This window comes from Argiope bruennichi, chromosome X2, assembly GCF_947563725.1.
Source record: "Argiope bruennichi chromosome X2, qqArgBrue1.1, whole genome shotgun sequence".
NCBI classification, from domain to species: Eukaryota; Metazoa; Arthropoda; class Arachnida; order Araneae; family Araneidae; genus Argiope; species Argiope bruennichi.
The window spans coordinates 49,661,285-49,686,350 of NC_079163.1; the positions used below are offsets into that span (position 1 = coordinate 49,661,285).

At 28.7% G+C, this 25,066-nt stretch overlaps 1 protein-coding gene and 1 long non-coding RNA gene across 2 annotated transcripts; one reads left to right on the forward strand and one right to left on the reverse strand.

Moving 5' to 3' along the window:
* LOC129960406 (cytokine-like nuclear factor N-PAC) lies at positions 1 to 24,806 on the reverse strand. The gene is made up of 4 exons (XM_056073825.1): positions 24,675 to 24,806; positions 24,347 to 24,397; positions 2,343 to 2,405; positions 1 to 1,803 (listed from the first exon to the last, which is right to left on the reverse strand). Exon 4 carries the CDS (start codon positions 1,772 to 1,774, stop codon positions 86 to 88), a length of 1,689 nt encoding a protein of 562 aa, XP_055929800.1. The 5' UTR covers positions 1,775 to 1,803; positions 2,343 to 2,405; positions 24,347 to 24,397; positions 24,675 to 24,806; the 3' UTR covers positions 1 to 85.
* On the forward strand, positions 16,876 to 24,793 carry LOC129960407 (uncharacterized). Its single transcript, XR_008783588.1, has 3 exons — positions 16,876 to 17,020; positions 17,766 to 17,824; positions 24,682 to 24,793. It is a non-coding gene; the product is annotated as an uncharacterized LOC129960407 (long non-coding RNA).
* Positions 24,807 to 25,066: the final 260 nt, after the last annotated feature.

Below are 25,066 nucleotides of genomic sequence, written 5' to 3' on the forward strand. Positions count from 1 at the left end.
TAACATTTTACAATGAATTGGGATAAAAAAAACCATATTTGTCCTTCAGGTATATAACATAGTATAGCAAAACAATGAACTGACACTAATACTCAGTTCCCATGTAAACAGCAGATACATCATGGTCAGAATTATTTCGAAGTTTAGCACGTTCGCACACTTCATTTGCTGCTGTCGTGACTGACATTGGGAGTTCACGGTCATTATCCAATGCAAGAGCCAAAGTTATATCTCTTTGTTGATGCTTAAGAGAAGTATTAGTTTTAAAGTTACGTGATATTATGGCTTTTCCTAGTTCTTTAAGAAGAGGTGAACATATTGGTCCAAGTTCCATAATTTCAAAGAAGTCGACCTGAGAAAGATTGCAACGCTCAACAAGTGCCATGGCTTCTGCAAAGGCAACAGATGATACTCCCACTAATGTACTAAGAATCAGATTCATCTTAGATCCGGAGCCAACATCAGAGCCAAGATAATAGGCATTTCTTGAAAGGGTAAAAAAGCAACTGTAACACGAGACAAAAACTTTCTTATCGCCTGCACACAAAATTAACAGACTTCCATCTTCTACGCTTTTTAATGATCCACTGAAGGGAGCTTCAAGATATCTTCCACCTTTACGTGTGATAGCTTCTGCAATGTTTATTGATGTAGTTGGATCTAATGCAGTCATTTCAACATAACTTTTTGACCCAGGTGGCGACTTTTCAAGACCTGACAGAACGCCATAGTTTCCAAAAACCAGGCTTTTTGAGGCCTCAGGACCAGAAACACAGCAAAAAATTATGTCAGAGTTCTCAACCACATCACTTGGAGTATGTGCAAGCTCAGCCCCAACTTTAGCAAAATCTGCACCTTTCTCAGGGGTTCGATTCCAAACTGTGACCTTGTGATTGGAAGTAAGCAGATTTTTAACAAGCCTTTGACCCAACATTCCGAGACCAAGAAATCCTATCTTCTTATGCGATGGCGTGACATTTTTTGCTTTTATGGCTTCATTGGGTTCATGTAAATCAAAAGTAGGAAACGACTGAAATTCACTGCTGGTAATTCCTGAAGAAGGATACTCATCTAATGGTCTGCTAACAGCTATACGCTTATAGTTTAAATTAGGAGGTGTATTTAATTCAGAGAAATCTTCAGTAGGCCTTTTAATTAACTTCTGAGGAGGAGATGTTCTTTCATAATCTGATTTATCCGTACAACATCGTTTAGGTAAAACTCTCTTCCGAACTTCCTGGTTTTCCTTCTTCACTTTCTTTCTTTGTACTTTAGAAATTTTCTTTTCAGTACCACTTGTCAATACTTCAGGAGATTCATTTTCTTTGAATAGTGATTTAGCTTGTTTGGGTGCATCTGTAGTGTTTTCTTCCTCTGCTTCAGTTTTCACTTTCTTTCTTTGTACTTTAGCAATGTTCTTTTCAGGACCACTTGTCAATACTTCAGGAGACTTCTCAGGATATTCAATTTCTTTGACTAGTGATTTAGCTTGTTTGGGTGCTTCTTCAATGATTTGTTTTATTGCTATTTTTAAAAGGGCTGATTTTTTCTTACTGGAAGTAGACTGTAGCATTTCTTCAGAATGACGTACAATATTTTCATCTTGTATCCATGCATAATTTAGACTTCCAAAAAAGAATACATAATGACGTGTCTTTTTAGGAGTAGATTTTTTATCTGTAGGGGGTTCTACTATCTTGGCTGGCCAAAAAGGAAAACCCTTCATCTTTGCCCAAACGAAATCTCCAATACTAAAATCTTTATTGACTGCCATCTTCAGTTAGAAGCCTGCTGTCTTTAAATCTATGATTGAACGAACGAAACAAGAGAAGTCAGTAATTTTTTTACATCATTAAGTGAATAAGTTTAAGGCATACTTCCAGTAGCAGGAACTGAGAAGTCGTTCTTCTTCTAAACATACTTTATAAACAGAACTTCTGCATGTTTAAATTTATTTATGTTAAAATTTAAATAGATAGCATTTGGAAAATAAGAGAATCTGGCATTCATGAGAGCAAATTCGAACAAGAAGCCGTGAATTTGAAATTAGCCATCCTATAAATTATACTTATTCCTTTTAGAATAAAATATAAACTTCAATTAAATAAAATCAAACAATGTACATAAAAAAAAATGATGCATTCCACATCTACTTATTATAATTTTAACTGTATATGTAGATTATGCAGTTGCAAAATAACACCCTCCCCACTTTTTTCACTAGGTATACAGTCTGAATTTTAAAAAAAACAATTGCTTCATATAAGTTTTAAATTACATGAAAACAAAAACTAGGCTCAGTCCTATTCACTGAAAGTATGCCAAATGAAAAATCAGTTTACCTTTTGTAAATATCAGTCTATATCTTCTATTTCTTAAGTTTCTTTTCAAGGCAATAGGCTTCCCTGGAAAGAGAAATTTGTTGAGTATATAGAAATTATCAATGTTTATGAAAAACTATTAACAAAGCAACTATTAAAAATGTTATACTTTTAAAAAGCTTATTGTGTTTAAGGATTTATTAGACACTATAAATTCAGTTATATTAAAATATTTACTAGGCATTTTAATTTTATAAAATGCCAGAATTTATACAAATTATGACATAATAAAAAATAGACGAATTGAGTTTGATATATTTGCAGTAACAGGAGGCAACACCACATAAAAACTGAAAACTGTTTAATTTAATAATTTAAACTTATAAAATTCAATTATAGCTTAATACGTAAGTAGATAAATAGTTAACATATGTATCAGTAAACTCTGAAATGCAAGAACTCTAAAACAACAGCAAAAGAAAAATTATGCAATTTTTAAAAATTGCTTTCAATTGGCACTCTGAATACTTCAGCTACTCTCACTACTGTCATTTTCAAAGCAATGCAGATCCTATAAAGCAAAAATTAGCTAGCCATTATTCTGACAAAAATTAAATATTTTTATATGAGAAGAAAGAAAGAAATGGTAAAAAGGCCGAATGAAGAATTTCTTAATCAAAGATATGATTCTGAAAAATTAAAATTCAGTTTATGACGTCATGAATCATTTAAATTCAGATGCAAAAGATTAATGAAAAATATTGCAGAAACTAAATTCAACAAGAAAAGTTTGATAATATTCTAAAGTAAAACTAAAACACGAAGAACAATCTCATAAACCTGATAATACATTTAAGCAATACAAACTACAAATATACAATATTAAAAATTGTAAGAAACATCCCTATTAATTTACTTAATAAGAATGGGGCATTTTTTTCATTTTTATTTTAAAAAATAACATAATGAAACTCTTATTTAGTTCCAAACCTTTTAGATTTTTCCATTATTGTATCACTAAATGGTTTGGTAAAACATAAAGATAGCAAAGAGGGGGAAAAAATTCAAGCAAAACACTGTGATTGGACTAATATAAATATTACTGCATATAATATAAACAAATCAAGAATGAACAAAAAAAAAAGTTACTAGCAATTCATGTTTAAACATAGCTATTCATTTTACTTCAGTATTTATCAATTCAAAAGATGAACAAATGCTGTAAGTACAGAATTGGCCATGAAATAACTATAATTTTCAAATACTAAAACCAAGACAAAGAAAATAAAAAGATGTAATAACATTATATATTATTATTGTCACATTATATTTATGTAGTATAATACACATCCTCACATCATCAAGAAAGCAATTACTACAACAGCATTTCACAGATTCGCGAGTGATTAGCCATCATTTTCCAATTATATGGCTTCTTAGTTCGCTGGAATTCACTCCGTGCAACTTTTGGTTGTGAAGTTTCCTAAAAGACCATGATGGACCAAAACATGTTGGTCTGTGAAAGACCAGCATCTGTGCTAGGTCTGATGGACAATATTTGGCACTGTGTTCTTGAAATTCTAACAGACTTATTCCAGTCAGATATGACAAATATAGTTCTGTGATTAGAGCCCATTGTTGAACATGAAGAAAAACATCTTGAGTAGTTTTAATGCTACATTTTTTTTGTGTGTTATTTAACATTTATAAAGCATATTAAATGTTTGAAAGTGTATTTACATTGCCATTTATTGGTGGAATTTCATGTAAAAATGTTTTGTTTAATAAATGTTAAGCACATCATTTGAATAATCTGTAGCTCAAATTTCATTTCATTTGGACTAATGGCCTTCATTCTAAAGCCCTATGAAGGGGGAAAATTATTTCATGCTCAGTATATAAGAGAATAAGTATTAGGAAAAGTCAGCAAATTACAATAAATATACGATTTAAGCAAACATTTCTACAATGTTAATGGGATTTTGTTGCTATTTCAGACACATTGTTAACAGGTCTTTCATTGGTATGACTATAGACATTTCATAGTCTGCTTTTGAATGTAGCTACAACAAACATCTTTATTTTGTCTACTGAGAGTCAGACAAGGAAGAAATCTGGGACCTGGGCCCTCATTTTTTTCTATGAAATATTTACCTACCATTCAACAATTTTGCCAGATAAAGTGGGCAAAGATATGCAGCAAGGAAGAACTACTTTCTTTCCACAATGGAAAATTCCTACCATAAGATAAATTACAAAAAAAATCTTATTTTTCAAGCTAGTTATTTCCATACTTCATAAATTTTAAAATACAGCCATTATTTCATTTTTATCTTTTCCTCTGAAAATTAGCATCTAATTGAAAAAAGTTAACTTTTTATAATTTAAACATGCAGAATATATCAAATATCTTTTTGAGTATGCCAAGTTGCGATATGGCGCCAAAAAAGGTCAGATTTCCTCGAAGTCACGTGACTCATGTTGCATACACTTGTTTAGACAAGAAACAAGCGATTAGCTTCCTCAATTTATATATCAGTTCTATGGGAGAGAATGACAAGAGTGCACGTGTATGAAAAGAATATCAATATATCTATTAGATAATATAGCGATTCATTAAATTGGCGGAATATAATTATTTTTGCTATAAATCGGCTAAGATTGAAGTCTTTAAGCCTGAGGATTCCAATAAACCTTCACTATCAATCAAGATGTATAATTTTCAATGATTATTATTGATTGTAAATTTACCAGCAAAATATCTTGTATGTACCATAGTGTAAAAAATAAGCCGCTTATTCTAAGTAAATACGGAATATTAATCATATAAAAAACTGTAATTTTATTTTTAAGTTTATCAAATTTTACATGTTTTATTTTGTAGACATTTACATTTTCAAAATAAATTTGATTTGTTTTTCTAAAAAGTATTTAATTAAAAGAAAGGGAGGAGAGAAATATTCATGTTTATTTTATTTTTCAAATGTGTTTTTATTCTTGATTTGAGTAAAAGTAGTGGCAAATAAAAAAGAGTAATAAAGTGACAATTTTCCGTAAGAAATACCTTATACCCATTCCTAAACTTTCTATTCAAATTTACTTTTAAAAAAATTAGATGTAGAGATACTTCCCAAAAAAGATGATGTAATGATAAACATACTACGGAATGTTTCCTTATTCCATAAGAATTTGTTCTCCAATTTCCATATTTCCAATAAAAAGAAATTCTGCTTAAAATAGAAACTTTATTATTACACTTACACAATGATAAAAAATGATAGGGGTAGTAAGGGGAAAAAAATACTTAACCGAAAGTTTAAACAAAATATAAATTAGGGGGCAGTGAGAAAAAGAATTAAACACGCGAAAACCATTATCCAGTTTTAATGGACTCTGGAAGATATACACAATTGAGTTGTAAACGATTATGCTGTTCTTAACTATATGTAAAAACAACATTGAAATGAAAAGAATACTTCTTTGATGATTTTTCTAAGAAATGCCAATTCCCTTCATTCTAAATCTCTAATAAGTAATATTTGTATCTTTAGCAAAACCCTCATAAAATCAAGTGTTGACCTGTTTGGCACCTTGGATTATCAGATTGAAATCAGTACTGCCAGTTTGCTAAAATCATGACAGTTAAGAGGGACTAAAAATTTTTCTAAGTCCGAGTAGGGTCGAGATAGTAAATATCTAAAGCAGCGCTTTTCAACTTTTTAGCGTGAAGCCAGAATAAAAGCGATTGGATGAGAAGCATAACTTCAAATTCTTGGTATTTTCAAAATTCTAGAAAACATTGTCATCTATTTTAATACATTTTTAGATGAAGGAATTCAGTAAAATTCGAATAGAAAGATAATCAGTCAGCCGAGAAAAGCAATACTTTAGGAAAATTTCGCACTCCATTATCTCATTAAAAAGTTGCGAAATGAGCGGAGGGGACCATGCAAATTGAAAGGAAAGGGATTTAAAAAAAAAAATCAAAATGAGAGCAATCGGTCATGAAACTCACATAGTACTTCATTTCTACTTTTATGATAAATAACAGCATATCTTTTTTTCTTAAAAGCGAACTTTTATAAGAATAAAAAAAAGTAGCTTTATGATGACAAGAAAAACTTCTATTTTTATAACTGCATAATTGCAGAAGTTATTTAGCTTTAATTTATTGGAAAAGAATCATGAAAATGATTATTAATATAATATCAAACAGCTGAGAAGGGAGAGGGTTTTGTGGGTAAATTTTCAGGAAGATAGTAAACGAAAAATATTGTTAGTCCAGTGAAGAATAAATTGAAAATCCAGAGAAGATCAAAAAGCTCATTTGAAACTTATTGCTATTTAATTTAAACTAGAAAACTCAGAGTTTCCTATAAAAACAACCTGTTTATCATTATTCAAGTATAAAAACAAAGCAGGCTTTAAATAACCATAGAAAATTTATAAGTCCAAGTACAGGTTTAAAAAATAATTCCTCCCAAAAATTAAGATTTGAAAGAATAACTCTAGTGATGGAGTTTATGATGGAGAAAAGTGTTTTCAAAATTGTGATTAAGCCATTTTAATCTCTTTTTAATTGGGGAGTCTCTTAAACTCTTTTAAAAAATTAAAATTCATGCCTATAAAAGATGTACACATGAAAAAACACTTAATAATAATAAATTGCTCTGAAGTTTTGTTATTGTCTTTACAATTTTTTTTCTTTCAAAATCATAAGTGATTTTTATTCGAAACTATTCTTTTAATATAAATATATATATATATATGTAATGATATTTTAACTCAAATTTCAATTTAATTAATTTTCAAAATTTTATCTTAGTTTAGCCCATAGTAACTTCATTCTAAAATATTCCCTTATTTCGTGATCCAATTCCACTGTCTCTACTTAATTAATTCAAGAGAAGCTTTGTTAAATTGCTGAATCAGCTAAAATCTAACTTTCCCACACTGCGCGTGAAGAGGCAAAACACCGTTGATGAGGCAAATTCTTTTTTAAAATCTCCCTGTGTTTCCTCTGCCTTCTCCGCGCGTGTAACGAAAATCCCTATCGAAATCTCGTAATATATTAGCACTATGAAGAAATGTTTTCCCTATCAAAATCATAGGTTATATAAGACCAGGGATAAAATGTCCAAGAGCTTCTTTTTCTGTGTGCTCATCGCTTCTACATATGCCTGCTTCTTCAAAATGAAATAAAACGACGTCACGAAATTAAAAGTATCTTCACTGTCTTCAAACTGCATTCTGCTTCACATAAAATAATGTTACATATTAACTCTTTAACATCCAAGCACTTTTCAAGTGGCACTCCCTTTAACATCCAGACTTTCTCAGCGTGTCTCAGGAAGATATGGACTCTTCCTAGCTGACGGGCAGTTACCCCCCCGCTACTCTGAAGTAATAAAACTGTCTTCGCTCTACCTTCAATAATTGCCTTGCGGTTTTCGACAACGAGATTCATTTTCCATCAGCTTAAGAGTTTTACTCTAATGTATTTATATTTTTTAGTGTGAAGTGTTCCGCTCATCATCTTTGTGGGGTATTTTTTTTTTTTTTTTACAAAAAATTTGAAATTTATTCTATAATTTAGAAAATAGTTTTTTTTTTTTTTTTTTTGTAAGTTTCATGTTAGGTTTCCAAACCATTTAAATAAAAACTGGCTTTACTAGCAATTTCAAAAACATCTTTGTTTCATTTAATTCTCAATAGGCTTTTACATTTTTTTGTTGCCAAAATTAAATAAAAAATTTTTACATAGTTTTAAATTAAAAAATTTTTACATAGTAATGTAAAGCATACATTATACATATATCAATGCAATTAGTACATTTTTTTTACATAGTATAGATGTCAATGCTTTTCAGTAATAAACAAGATAATGTTTTAAATCTTCATTTAATATTAAATTTTTTTTCTAACCAAGGGAATATATTACATCAAACGTTATATATCTCATCTATCGAATTGTTTCGATAGATGAGATAACATATTTTTAAAACTTCATTTAATACTGTAATACAAAAATTTATGAAATAAAATTCGGCGGAAAAATTACTCAGCGAAATATATTTCGAAAATACATTCCTTCAGTTTTCAGCCTGAACATTTTACTAAAACATTACATTCTTCATAAACTAAATATGAAGATTTAACACATTTAAAATTACATTAATCATAAATATTACTTTTTTAGTATGAACTGTCATGTTGAATTTTTCAAGCTGAATTTCTGATTTTAAAATGTTATGTGAAGTTTTCTATAGTATTGTTAAGACAAGATAAATTTTTGAACGAAAGCTTCATATTAAATATTCACAAATTTACACACGAGGGAATAATTTGCAAATTTTTGATAATAAGTACATTATATAACATTTTTTGACTCCTCATCTCTATCTCTCTCGTTCATCTGACCCTCGTTAGTTTCATCTGCTTCTTTGCTTAGAATAAACGAGAGATCACCTAAAGTATCATTTTTTGGCCAACCATCATCTTCGCTGATAGATCACTGTCACTTTCATCAGAATCAAGTAAAATTGCTTTAATTTCTTCTTCAGTGTGTTCACGATTTCTTTTACTCATAATGAAGAAATAATAAGCGTTTCAATAGAAAATTACACTGATAATCCAAACACCCGATTCACAGTACATAAAATAAAGAGTAGAAATTCACAACTGAAGAGAAATTTTCAGAATGGCATTCTAAAAAGGAACTCAGTACTTATAAAACATCTCACTCTTTGAAGAGGGCGATAAAGAATACTCCCAATCTTCTTTTTTTTTTTTTAACTCTATTTTAAAAGTGGTAGTTTGTACACGGCCTCAGAATTTCCGACGGTCCTTTGATGAAAGAATAAGATGCTTGGAGTGTAAAACGACTTCCTTCCATAGTAACAAGTGTCGTTACCCATTTTGTGAGAAAACTGAGATGTGAATAGGCCGCATTGACAATGCAATGGTTTGTCTTTATATCATTACAATAGTCTTACTACTGAAAAGGGCTTCTGATGCTTGTCCGAAAAATAAACAACGTGTCGGTATCCTTATATATCATTCATCCTTACCAGAGAACTTCAGTGGAAAATTTCTTTTATAAATGGCCATAAAATCTTTCCAACTTTGAGCTAACAACACGTGAAAATAGAAACTAAAACCCTTTCAAAATACAAAATATACGCCAAGAACCTATTTAGTGAATTTCTCCTCAACCCCTACCGCCCTAAGGCACAGGGGAAACTACTGTGAAAAAGCCGCGATTGTCGAAGATAACGAGGACCTCCTGGAGTGATCAGTAGAGTAGCCGCTTTTAATACCCATCTCCCCTAAAACGGCTAGCAGCCGCCCCAAACCGACCCACGTGGATGTTATAGGGTAAATTCTCAAACCGCCCCGCTGGAATCGAGAGGGTTAAAAAGTCGGCAGGATAGTTTCCCGTGAAAAATGATAAAATGAACTAAAAGAATTAAAATTAAACCCGCTGGCCAGGCCATCGCCAAGCTCCAAAGATGACTGCTTCGGTCCAGGTTCGCCAGCTGCGATGTTTCCGTGGTGAAGCTCTTTCATCGCCATCTCCTTCGGCTGCCTCCGGCCACATCGTTTCATGCAAACCGTAGTCCAGGGTCCGGCCCAGTTCCCGTTGAATCCCCTGCATTCCGTCATGTTACCGCATCGTCGATGGTACAGTGCCTAACCTGTGACTTCATCCGACACTGCTGCTTAATACCCTTGTGCTTGTGCTCCATATCGTCATGTGTGTGCACCTTATATCATCAAGGAATTGGGGCTCCTTGTCTTCATAAAAATTTCTGGCTCCTTACCTGTGCTGAATAATCCCGAACTCGACGTCATTTTCTTGTTAAATCATCACCACAATATAATACTCGCCAGTGGTCTCCAGTACCAAATTGAATCAACCAAATTTCGAAAATATCATTTGTGTGTTATATTATAAACTCAATATAAAAATAGCTTTCCTGTCACCTGCCGTAGTCTCCATTTCCCGTGCTCAAAATTGCATTTTTTGATTAATTAAAAAAGTGATAATTCATCAAGAAAGTGTTTAGTGTTTCCCGACTTTACGTATATTGTGTGTTTTTCTTTTATTTTGATTTTCATTTTTGAATTTTAGAATTATTGCAAGTTATACTTTTATAGTATTATTTAAAATATTGAATTTTTAGTCTTTTATCAAGTCTATTTTTTAAAATTTTATGCATAAATTTATAATGTTTTTTATTTGAAATATACTTTAATGTTGTTAAGATCTGGAAAAATGACTGACCAAGATAAAACAAATGTGTCTAATTCTCAAGGTTCAGAAACTAAAATTGATAAAAAAAGAAATTGAACAAATAGCCCAAGAACCCTCCATAATCCCTTTTGATCCCGAAAATGGGATGAAGATGGATTTATGGATGGGATATTTTAACAAAATTTGTCAAGAGAATAACAAAAATGATTTGTGGAAAATTAAAAATATTGTTAAATTTCTAAAAGGGTCAGCTTTAACACATTATATAAATAGTTGTTTAAATATTGATAATTTTGATGATTTATGTTGTATATTAACTGAACAGTTTATTCAACCGAATATTGTTAATTTTTCTGACTTTTCACAATTGAAATTTGATTCAAAAAATTCTAAATTAGTTGATTATTTTCATCAAAAATTAAATTATGGCAGACAGTTAGGCCTTAATCCACAACTGATTTTAGAAGGTCTTACTGATGGACTGCCAACTCAACTAAAACAATTAGATAGCATAAAAGTTTCTAATACCCCTACAGAATGGCTTACAATAACAACTAAACTATTAAAAATGGAAGAATCTTCAGAACTAAACCCAGGCAGGTGTAATGAAACTAGAATCAGAATAAGGCAACCATCACCTTTTACACCTAGGCATAATTTTAATTATAAATTTCAAAATTTTTTTACTCATCGAGCTCCCAATAATTTTAGACAAAATTATCATAATTCAATAAGGCCCCGTCCCAATAATTTCGATAATTAAGGTCATAGTTTACATTACCAACAAAAATTACCATCTTCTCCATGTAGAATTTGCACTGAAATAGGTATTCCAAATGTTTATCATTGGACACAAGCATGTCCCTTTTATCAACTTCACTTTATGACCAATACTCCAATAACAGCCAATGTGAATTCCCCGTGCACAGAAGTCCCTTTTGGTTGTTTTCAAAATTCTAAGTTTAGACCTAATTCTTCTAATGAGACCCCTCGCCCAGCACAGTTACAATTATTAGTGTCCGGACACATCTCAACTTTACCAAGTCTAGCTAACTTGGACAATGTTTATAACCCTCATAGTAATGTTAATATTGTTATTGACACAGGATCCACTGTTTCAATTATATCTGCAGATATTGTAAAAAAACTTAACTTGACAAGAAAAAATATAAACCCTATTAGAGTCAAACAAGCTCATGGAACGTTCCAATTAACCCAAATCTGTGACATATATTTAAAAATTGGCCAAATAAATAGGAAAATCAAATTATATATTATGGACAATCCTTTACCATATATATCATTTTAGGACTGCCAGATTGTAGTTTATATAAGTTACTTATAGATTGTGACAAAAATAAAATATTTCAAAATGGACAAATTATTACCAATTTGCATATCAATAATAATTATATGTTTTTACATATTGTTGAAAATAATAACACTAGTGATAATAAGGTCAAGGTAGTAAATACCTCAGAGGAAATTTTCCCACCTCTGACTGTAAATAAACTATCTGAACCTGTGTTATCTCTGGTGTCAGAATATTCTCATGAGTTTGCAAAAAATAAATATGATGTTGGTAAAATAAGAATGGAACCCCCTAGAATAAATTTAACATATGATTTACCAGTTTCACAAAGGGCTTATAGAACCTCTGCTACTGATGAAATTGAAATAAATAAGCAAATTAAAAATTTGTTAGATGCAGGTTTAATAAAAGAAACTACTAGTAATTATTCCTCCCCTGTGACATTAGCATATAAAAGAGATGAAAATAGAAAAAGCCGTCTTTGTATTGATTATCGTAAAATTAATTCTCTTTGCAAATCTGAGGCAGAAACTCTCCCTAGAATAGATACCTTATTAGATAAATTAAGTACTGCTAAAGTTTTTTCAACTTTGGATCTTGCATCTGTATATTGGCACATACCCTTGCATGCTCAAGATAAACATAAATTGGCATTTGTAACTACTGAAGGTTTATATGAATTTCAAGTTCTACCTTTTGGCTTTAAAAATGCACCTGCAATATTCAATAGAATTTTAAATAAACATACATTTTCAAATTTTGCATGTCACTATTTTGATGACATTGTAGTTTTCTCTAACTCATTAGAGGAACACTATGATCATTTAAAACAGATTTTTCAAATGTGTGAAAAAGAAAACATTAAATTAAAATTTTCTAAATGTGTGTTTGATGAAGATAAAATTAATTTCTTGGGGTATGAAGTCAAAGAAGGATGCATTTCTTCTGATAATCATAATATTGAAAGTATTAAAAACTTACAACCTCCAAAAAATGTTAAGCAACTTCAAGGTTTTCTTGGCTATGTAAATGTTTATAATAAGTTTATTGATTCTTATGCTAAAATAAGAGAACCCTTAAATAATCTTCTTAAAAAAGATACACCATGGCAATGAACAGAAGACTGTCAAAAAGCTTTTGAAATTTTAAAAAATAAATTGATAACTAAACCAGTGTTACAACTATATAACCCTAATTTACCTCTTCATGTTTTTTGTGATGCATCTCAGGTAGCCATTGGAGCTGTTCTAAAACAACCTGACTGTTCTGGTATATTACATCCTGTATCTTATCATTCAAGAACTTTACGATCTTATGAAAAAAATTATTGTATAACTGAGTTAGCAATAGTAGATGCCCTTGATAAATTTTTTATTATTTACATGGGAAAAAATTCATAATTCAAACTGATCATGCTGCTCTTGTTCGGCTCAAAAATGTAAAAAATTTAAGGGGAAGATAATTTCGTTGGTCTTTAAAACTAAGCATGTTTGATTATGAAGTTAAATATTTAAAGGGAACAGCTAATGTTAAAGCTGATATGTTATCAAGGCATCCTACTGCTCAATATCTCCAACATTCTGTGCATTTATTGGAATTAGATGAGATAAAACACTATCAAAATCTAGACAATTTAGATGATACTAAATATAAAAATATTAATGATGTACTTGTAGTTAAAAAGAAAAAATTATTTAAAATAGTTGTACCTTTTTCTCTTAGGAGAAAAGTTTTGCAAACAGCTCATGAACAATTTGGGCATCCAGGCACTCAAAAAATGATAAATTTAATTACTCCTCAGTATTATTGGCCCCATATTACTAAAGATATTGCACTTTTTGTTAAACATTGTGATATTTGTCAATTACATAAAAAGTAAAAAGAAAAAAAGATTTGGCCTTTTACAGGCTGTACCCCCCACAGATCGTCCTTTTGAATGTCTTTCTGTCGATACTATTGGTGGATTTAACTATTACAATTCAACAAAAAAATTTCTTCATATAGTAATTGATCATGCGACTAGATATGTTTGGGCCTTTCCTTCCAAAAATGAAAATTATAAAACTTATATTAATATATTAAAGCAAGTTTTCCAAATTCAGGTTCCTTCCAAATTATTAACTGATAGAAATGGTGCTTTTACCTCATCTAAATTCAAACATTTCCTCAGAAATTACAGTGTCAAGCATCTGTTAGCATCTTCACATCATCCACAAACTAATGGGAAATGTGAAAGAGCTAACCAGTCAATAGTAACTAAATTAAAGTGCAAAGTCAATTCTTCTCCTACTAAAATTCCTTGGACTAAACTTTTAGAACAAGTAATTAATGAATATAATTTAACACCCCATTCAGTTACAAAATTTCCTCCTGCATATTTGTTATTTGGCACTTTACCTTATCCTCCTCCCTTATCTCAAAATAAATTCTATCCTCCAGTAGAAGAAGCCAGAAAATTAGCTAAAGATAATACAATAAAATATCATGATAAAAATAAAATAAGATATGATGCTAGATTTATAGATTCTCCATTCAAAGCTGGTGACATTGTAATGTATGAGGAATTTAATTACCCAAATCGTAGAAAATTATCTCCAGTATTTTGAGGTCCATATGAAATAGTAACTAAAATTTCAGATGTAAATTATGAAATAACTAAACCAAATGCATTAACAAACAAAGCTACTGATATTGTCCATGTATCAAAATTAAGAACATATTATCCACCAGAAAAATTAAAATTAAGTCATGAATAATAATTTAAATTTTTTTTAAAAAAATACCCCTTTTATTTCCCATGTTTCTTCCATATAAAACCCCCACTTTGGTTGACTCGTTGTCTCCACTCGTAAGAGTTAGTTTTTCTTTTCTTCATGATGATGATGTGATAGGAACCATCATAACATACATTCAAATACGTAAGTCTTATTGACAAGTGAGTATAGGGTAAACCTCACAATTAATTTCTATCTCTTTCTATTTTTATCCTTGATATGTTGTTCTCCATTTTGAAATAAATATTCCTGGATGAGAGTAGTGAGAGAATAAGAATTATGTCCCCCTTCTTGATGCCCTAATTTTGCGTCATTAAGTTTCACCCACTACTAGAAATTGGTTTACAAGGTTTTACTATTCACCACGAATTGGCTAACTAGTGGGTTAAAGTTTTTCTTTTACAATTATACATTTTATGTCATTTTTTTTTGAATATTTATATTATAAGAGTATTTTGAATCTCATATTATTATTTTCAGATTCAAGTATTATATACAAAAATTAGAACTGTGTTGATATATTACTATTATATAAATTCAATTAGTTATTCCAATATTTTACATTCAATTTGATCATTTTGGTGAGCTATCTACTATTTAAAGGACACTTATGCAAACATTCTTTAGAAACATTCCTCATCAAATAGAGACAATCTTACAGATTGGGAGACAATAGAATGAGTTTCAGCAGAAAATCATTTGTATATTGCATATTTTAATATTATTATTTTTGGTGTTGTTGAATATTTATCTAATATTTTCACAGATATCACATTATCTATTTTGTGCTTTACATAATCTTGTTCAAAATGATTTTTATATTATTTTAAAGGTAAGGGAAACTCGGGTATCACTTTTAATATGCTTTTAAATTTTAGTTTCTTATTTGACCACCACTGTAAGGTAAGGCTGTATGTCGAGGGCCCCGAAATACTTCCGCGTCTTGCAGTGGGGGGGGGGAGGAATTGTAATGATATTTTAACTCTAATTTCAATTTAATTAATTTTCAAGATTTTTTCTTAATTTAGCCCATAGTAAATTCATTCTAAAATATTCTCTTATTTCGTGATCCAATTCCACTGTCTCTACTTAATTAATTCAAGAGAAGCTTTGTTAAATTGCTGAATCAGCTAAAATCTAACTTTCCCACACTGCGCGTGAAAAGGCAAAATACCGCTGATGAGGCAAATTCTTTTTTGAAATCTCCCCGTGTTTCCCCTGCCTTCTCCGCGCGTGTAACGAAAATCCCTATCGAAATCTCGTAATATATTAGGATTCTGAAGAAATGTTTTCCCTATCAAAATCATAGGTAATATAAGACCAGGGATAAAATGTCCAAGAGCTTTTTCCTCATTCTTATTCTGTGTCGTTCTGTGTGCTCATCGCTTGTACATATGCCTGCTTCTTCAAAATGAAATAAAACGACCTCACGAAATTAAAAGTATCTTCACTGTCTTCAAACTGCATTCTGCTTCACAAAAAATAATGTTACATATATATATATATATATATATATATATATATATATATATATATATATATATATATATATATATATATATATATATATATATATATATATATATATATATATATATATATATATATATATATAACTGTAGTGAATGCAGAGATGCCTTTGCGACTGAATATTTCCAAACTCCCGTCAATCAATCAATATCAAAAGCAAGAACTCTTCTCCTCCAAACGCTTTTTTTAGCAATCACTTACAGATCCGAGGAATGAACGGAACACATTCAATTATTAGATCCGACTGCTTGAACCCAGATCTTCGAACTTATTTCTGCCTGAACGACACATCTCCAGATACGGATACCCGTACATAAAAATAAAATATATATAACCCCTTAAAAGCATAGTAAACGTTCAAATTCCACGATATATCACTGATATATTACCCCTAAATGATAATCAATTAAAAATAGTTTTAAATTATCGAAATTTGGAGAAATATAACTTTTTAATTTTCTGATAGCTTTCTCATAGCTATCAGAAAACTAAAAATGTTTTAAAACTACAAAATAAATGTATATACATGAAATAAAATTCTCACATTAAGAAAAATATTTATACAAACATTAAATAATTTTAAAATGATTTTATCATACTTTTGCAATACAATTCACTAGGACGCCCGCCTAACGCTATTTCACGATTCATTTTTCTTCAGTTAACACACCTCCACTTCACTGCGGGATCAGAATACCAACCCAAAATTTGAAAGCATGTTTTCGATTAATTCTTGTTTTGTAAGAGCCTGGTTTAGATTATTTTATTAAATATAAATTCTGTATACTTCAAGTGGACTTAAGTGTGATGAATACAAGTAGTCAAGGTAACGTCCACTATTTCATTCTAGAAAATTACGACCTGCTTTATTACTATGAAACAGCTTCAACCTCTCAATATTATGGTTATACCCCTTTCATCGAAATTGAAAGTTTCATGACTGGATTTATTAACGATTTATCGTTAGCAAGATGTTATCCTTTAAAAATGCACGTTACGGGTACGATAATACGATTCGAAAATTTTATTAAATGCCTTTTTTTTTCGTATTTATTTTAATAAAATCAAAGAAGCAAATGAAGAGGTTAAACCTCTCTCTTCTATTGAAATAGTAATATTATATCATATATAAAGAATAATGCATTCATTCACAAATGCAAGCTTTATTATAATATTTTTTTTTTAATTATCCTATTAAACTGCCATAGCATTTAAAAATTGTTTTGCAATGCTCAAATATATATATATGATGTTTTCCAACACTGAGTAAAGTACATTTTTCCTTTATTAAAAACCTGCATGAAAAACATTCAAATCTATTTCAAGCTTAATAAAGGTATATTATTATAATTAACAAATAAAATAATGTAATAATTTTAGTTGTAGGTTTTAGATCTTTATCTTTCTGAAATAAGAAATTTGAGCCTAAGCCTAAATGTTTTGTTCATTGCTTCAAGTTCTTTTAAACAATCTTATCTGTGATTTCATCTATGAAAATTATATTTTGATACATACAATGCAGCCATAGTTCAATTTTGCTATGAGATTTTTAACTCCATGATTGATAGCAGGGATGGATTGATCAGGCAGCAGCTCAGACTGAATGTGTCAAATGTAATGCTACATACAGGTAGTAGAAACTTTAATTTCCTTTTATTGTTCTATATTACTGGATACAAGAAATCTTGAGCCAGTATATTTTTTTAACAATTGCAACCTTTTTCTCTTCATTTACTATTTTAATGAATCCTTGTCAAATGACCATTACATTTGACAAGAATTCCTAGGCAATACACTTTATAAAAGTACATTTTTAATTTTTATTATAGAAGCATATTTTCCTTCTACTGTAGGTATAGTAATTATTTTAATACATGTCTAAAAAAAATTGTGCTATGCTTCCATTCATTTTTTTTCTCTTTATATTTTAAAAATAAATCATCTCTCATGTCCAGGTTTATTTGAAATTTGACCAGAGATTTGATATTTCTGGTTTTTCATTGCAATTTCATGCCATTATTTACTTTCTCCAGATATATAAATTATAAATTCCAGAATATCTGTATCTATTATAATCCTTGACTCCCATTTACTTGACTCATTTTTTTTTTTTTTTTTTTTTTTTGCTAATAAATCAAAAACCAACATCCAGACTGAACAAAGCTATTATTCAACATAATAAAACAAAGATGCTTAAACTATTATCTTTTAAAAAGTGCTTCTTCTTATTTTATGATATAGGCATTTGTTTTGATGCCTAAGACATTTTTTTTTTTAAATATTTGTTCTACATTTCTGTAAATATTAAGTTATTAGATTTTGTAAATCTTTTAGACTTAAAAAAAGAGTAAATATTACATTCTAAATTTTAATAAATAATAATTTAATAATTTTCTATAAATATGTTTTCAGTTAACATTTTTCTTTGGCACAAATTTTAATTTACCATAGTTTCATTTAAATATCCTGCTAAATTAAGTGTTGCATATTAATCTAATTTTTATTGGGAGGCAGCATTGTTAAAATATAGAATAAAAGGATAAAATTTAAATTAAAATATAAAAATAATTAAACATGCTTTTATAGTAATATAAAGTAGGAAATAAAAATTATTACAAATCTAATAAGACTATGGAGAAATTAAGACACAATAAAAACTAAAAGAAATTCCAAAAATCTATTAATTAAAATCCCAATTTGCATAGAGTGCCATGTTCTTGACGAAGTAATTAAAGTAAAATTCTAAAAATGTTTTAGAGAGATGAAATTTTAAAAAAATCAAGTAGGAATACATGAACTACAATATTTAAGATAATTTTAAAATTCAAATATTTATTCTTAGAAATTTAGAATATTTAAGTTTATCACATTGAAATTTTATGTGATTGTTTATAATATTGATGTAAAGTTAAAGAAGGCTAGATATTTTGGCATAGTTCTTTGCATGCAGTGCAATCGCATTTGATTTTTGAATAAAGCTTAGGTTTTTTTTACGCCCCTATGAAGACCATAAGAGATAAAGACTTAAAAGTGGAAAATAATAAATATAAAAGCTTTTTAAAATTACAAACAAAAATTTTTTTTAATCTTAATCAATTATCTAAAGAAAATTTTTATCACAAAAAAATTGAAGGTCAGAGTATAAATCAATGCCTTTTGAGGTGTAAAAACAGCAGGAGAAAGTTATAAAGCCACTATGAATATCCTTATAAGTATCAGAACGTTTTTCGTCATTTCAATTTAAAGTTTTATTCTTTAAACCTCGTGCTTTCCAAAGATTAGTTTTGACCTTTAAATTTTTAATACATTATTTTTCCTTGTTAGTGCAGAATTTTTTATTAATGTTATGATTCTTTTAAATGGAATATTTTGTCTTAAAATAACAGCAAATGATATAAAATAAAATTCTGCTTATTAATCAAATCATTTTTGTAATTTAAAATTACAATTAAAAATTCGTAACTGAATTTTTAAGCAAAATACAATAACAATTTTATTAGATTTTTTTTATTTCTAATTAAAGCAAAGAAATTGGCATAAATCTTACTATCATAATTTCAGAAAATAAAATTGTATAAGCATATTACAAATCCTGCTAATTTCTTATTCAATTCCAATTTTCATATAAAAGTATCAGTATTTTTATTGAAAAAGGTTTATTCATAGTTTTAAGCAAATTGATTGTCTTTAGGATCTGATATTGGTTAACTGAATAACAAAACAGTTGTTTATTTCCTCAGCTCTTTAGGATTCAAAATTTATTAAGTCATAGTGCCGGTTTAAACTAAAACTACTTTGATCAGCCACAACTCTTGAAATACAATATACTGCTGTGATGTATATTTACACTGCTTACTATTTCTGATTTTTTTTTGAAAAAGTTAATAGGTTAATTTACTTACTTATGTATTTTCAAATAAAAATATATTTTGAAGTTTATTTTTCATTTCTTTTCCCTGTATTATTTAATATACTTAAAAAGATTCTCACAAAGTTGGTTAAACAATAAAATAATTGCAAGGTGTAAGTTTAAAAGAAATATACTTGTGGGGAATTAATTTCTTATTGAATTATGTGAAAAATCTGAGAGATAATCAGGATGGCCAGCTGATCGGGAATTCTGAAAAATCAGGCAAAGTCAGGGTAATTTATTCTCAAACTTGTAATTTTTTTTATATCAGTAATTCTCTTCAAACTTGTCAATTTGCTGGTATTTTTCATTAGTAGAATGAAACATTGTGAAACCATTGAAAATCATTTACTGATAGTCAAAAACAATAGACATCCTTGTTTTTTTTACTGCTCTAGATAGCAGAACATTTGCATTTAAAATTCCAAGAAACCTAAATTTCATCAATGTGGCATTGTTGGTGCTGTATTTAAGAAGTTCCTTCATTTCTGGAGAACAAATTTTGTACATCTAGTTTATAATGGATTCTCACTTAAATTGTATCGGCTGTTTTATGTCAATTAACTTTGCCTTTACTTTTATATTCTGTATGCTTATCTAAAAAATTTTACTTACCTTAATTTATTCACCCTAAAAAATTATCTTATTCTCATGCATTATTTATGGTATTGCAATGATAATCTGATAGTTTCATAATTCATTATTCTTAGATCGAGTCAGTTGCAGGGAAATGAGGCTATGTTTAGTTGGAATTTTAAAAAAAAAGATTAACCATCATATCAAATTTATTGCATATATATAAATCTATAATATTCCACCTCCATTCCACTTTTGAAAGTTTTTGGTGCTTTTGAGGTCATCAAGTTATTGACATAATTAGCAAAAATGGTATCGTTTTTGCTTTCTATAGGAAAAGGCAGCCTAACTAAAGCCCATCTTCTGTTAGTGTTACGAATGTAAGCTTTAATGGCTCGCTTTTATTTAAATATATAATATGCTCTACCCCCCCCCCCTCCCAATTTTCTTCCTTTAGACATTGCATTAGTCATTCCACGTGTAACGGTAGCAAAGGTATGAATTTTGAGTTTTAAGTTATTTTAAACAGAATATAAAATGTTGACCCATTATTATAATTCCCTAAACAATTAACTGTAACTAAATAAATGTTATACTAAAATACATTTTTTCCCACTTTGTATTTTTTTTAAATGCTCTAGAAATTAAAAATAATATTAAACACAAAAAGTTAATTTGTTTGATACATTATAGGTACACATTTTTCCTGTTTTTTTCTCAAAAAAATTTTTAAAGGAAAAGAAAACGTTTTTCATGTTTTGATCTATATGAATACATTGTCACAAAAACTTATAAAATTCATTCGTGTTATATATCTTTTTTTAATTTACAGCTCTAAAACATTTTTCTTTTCAAGCAATAAAGAAAAAAATTGATTAGGATCAATTTTCCACTTTTTTTAAGTGTTACTAAATATTCTATTCATTAATTGTGCAAGGGACTTTTATTACAGTTGGTGGACTAAAAGTTAATGGAACTTTGCTATCATTGAATAATTTTTTTTTCATTTTGATACAATATTTTCATTTTGTTTTTAAATTATTTTTTAATTAATAGAATTATTGTTCAGTTCTGATTTGCATATTTATAAACAATATGGATAGGGGAGACCCCCCCCCCACCACCACTAGAGCTAAACAATTCATTTCATTTTTAAAAACTTTGTCAATGTACATGTGTTTTTGTACTGCATCATCTGTGAATAAATCTGACAAATAGTTCTGAGATATGACTGGTTGGCTAAAAGTCTGCTTATTAGGGCTTGCATCTAGTATTTTGTTAATATATTTGAACTGAAATAATTATAAACACATGTTACAGACAATGAATTCCTTTTTCTTTTCATTAAAAACAAAGAAGAAAGATAAAAACTTTATAGATAGATAGTAGATGACCACATTTGTTCAGAAACATTCATAGAGGATGATATGTATGAAAATATTACAGACCAGTACCAGACTTGAGTATTGGTTGTGGTAAAATCTTATCATCATAGTCAAAGATACGTACATTTTTGAAGCATTTAAAAAAAAAATAAAAATCAGTTAAGTAATCAATTCTCTGCTTCTGATGGCACCAACTGCATAAAGATTTCCCTTAACTGGTAATAAGACATACTATACTCCACTTCCTTTACAGAAAATTAGGCAGAAAAAATTCTATATAAGTAAAATATTTTAGCGTCCAGCGATAGAATTTCAACGTTGCAGTTTTTTAAAAATTAAAAAAAAAAAAAACTAATATATTGTCCTTTAGAGGACTGAAAGGGAATTACATTAGATTGTTGAAGTATTTAAATACTGTGTACAAAATTTAATTTATATATTGAAAATAACCCTAACTTTTACCGATAAAATATGTTCATTCAAAATTTATCTTCGCATTGAAAAGAACTTCTGCTTTCCTAAGTTATAAAGCCTTCAGAAATAATAAAAGTTTGTACACAAATTTCTAGTTCGTAAAATAAATTTGATATATGTTTATTTTATATTTTTCTACATCAGTGCACTCTGGTTTTCAAAAATATAGATATATAATTTTGCCGTTTTATACTATAAGTATTAATTTCAGAAACATTTAATTTGATTTTTCTAGCCATTTCATTATATTTGTATATCAATATCATATTATTGAGAGAAACTGTAAGATAGAAAGAAACTGCACAAATATGAATCAGTATTAGTAAGAATCCTATAGATTCAATCTGTACTGATAAATCCTATAGATAGAAAAATTATATGTCCTTGAATTATTGTGTGACATAAATTTCCATCATTTATTTGACAAAACACAATGAATCATCCGTACTAAAGAATTATCATGATAGCAATAGCGGTTTTAGGAGAAAAAATCAATTTCATGCAAACAGAATTCATACTTATGAATACTATTAAAAATTATTTGATTTTTTTTATTATATTATTAAAATTAAATATCTAGTTATTTATAACCTTTGCATACTCATCTTTATAGACACCATATATGTTGAAATAACTGAAATTTATTCACTTAATTTTTGACATTTTGGAATGCTTCCACCAGAACTAAATGAAAAAATATTTGGAGTTTAAGAAATTTTGAAATAAAAGGCTATTCAACTAGCAGAAAAATTCTTAAAATGAAACTATCATTAATCAATAAAAATGCATTCCAGGAACTTACTTTTTTGTGATGCTTTAAGGAAAGATCTTATAATATATTAATGCTTATTATAGAATAATCAAAATTATATATGTATTACTACACAATCATTAAAATTTACAGTAAGAGAAATCTAAAGTAATTAAATTTAAAAAGCACAAAGCTTTTTCTGAGCATCATATTGTTTTGTTTCAGAAGAGGAATTTAATTTATAAAACAAGGATTTCGTTAACCGATTAGAAAATTTAAAAAGAAGAAAAAAAATGTTCATACCTTATTGTTTTGAATCAAACTTGAAATATAATGAAAATAACCATAAGTTTATCCTTTTTAAAGACTTAGTATTAAAAAAATTTCCAATTTGTCCTTTTATTCAAAGAGCACATAACATGAATTTTTAAAATGGTTTACATAGTTTACTTGATCTTAGTTTTCTAATTTTATAAATCAATAAATAAATTTTTTACTGAGAAAATTTATTATTTTAACTGAATTTCTAATCCTATTTAACTATGTTGCTGGGCTTGGCTTCTGAATTAGAGTACACCTTCTGCCTTGAAGCAACAATAATAATAGATCAGAATATAACATTAAGAAACGTTTTATTCACCAAGCAGTTCAAAAAGGCAGTTCTCTTCCCATCCCACATATATATTAAATGATTCAACCATACACATTGCTAAATAATCAAAACTTTTATCTGGGTATGACCTTAACATTTAATAGCGTCTATTACAAACCCTCATATTAATCATCTTTTTTGTATTTTTGACCATATAATCTTTCATAACTTTGAAAAGAAAAAGTAAAATAAATATTTTAAAAGATTGACGCTTTGGCAATTTATGCAAGTTTAATATTAGGATTTAAGTTATTTGCACTGACTAATTCAAAAAGGATTTTTTTTTTTTTTAATTTTTTAAGTCCTATTTTTTAATGATGAAAATTTATTCTACTAAAATACTGAAAATATACTACTAAAATACTGAAATAATATTGGGGAAGATATGAAACTGTTATTCTTACCTTTAGTACTGTACTGTAGAAGTCCGGTAGATTTCCGGTAAAAAGAATGAGCTGTAATTAGAGAAATAAATAAAAAGTTTTGACTTATTTTTTCGAGAAATCATATATATAATTAAGAGGTATTAATAAATAGTTTAATCAATTGTGAATTACTAGTGTATTATAGAAGAAACTAGTCTATTAATGTTTTCATAGAGCTGAAAAAGCAATATGAAAGTTTGCAATATATATTACGAATTTCGAAGCGCTTCAATCTGTAAACACTTATAATACGTCTAAACTTTGTATTAATTCACTAATTATTGTGACTAATATATTATATACTTACATTTCAGTTGAAATATCAGATGGACTTGAAGGTTAGTCCTTCATAAAAGTATGCCAGTGCTGAAATGAAGTGAAGCAAACGAATGAAATAATTGTATGGCGGGAAAAGCTCATAAAAATGTTATTAAATTATAAGAGTAGGTTTGAGGAAAAATTGTGAAAGAAAAAATTAAAAATCTTTAAAGAAAATTTTATTGTGAGAAAAGGAGTAAAATATGTCAATCAGAATTTCCGTGGGCAATTTTTTTATATATTTCATCAAGATCGGCCTTTGTTAGATATCATGGCGCCATCTTTTGATGAAATCTGAAGTACGATTAGTGTTGTACCAATGGGCGAAAAGATAAGAGGGCAGCACGAAACTAAAGTAACCATTTCTAGAGAAATTTTACT

Coding starts and splice junctions, on each gene's coding strand:
- LOC129960406 (XM_056073825.1), bottom strand. CDS start 1,774: ATGGCAGTCAATAAAGATTTTAGTATTGGAGATTTCGTTTGGGCAAAG.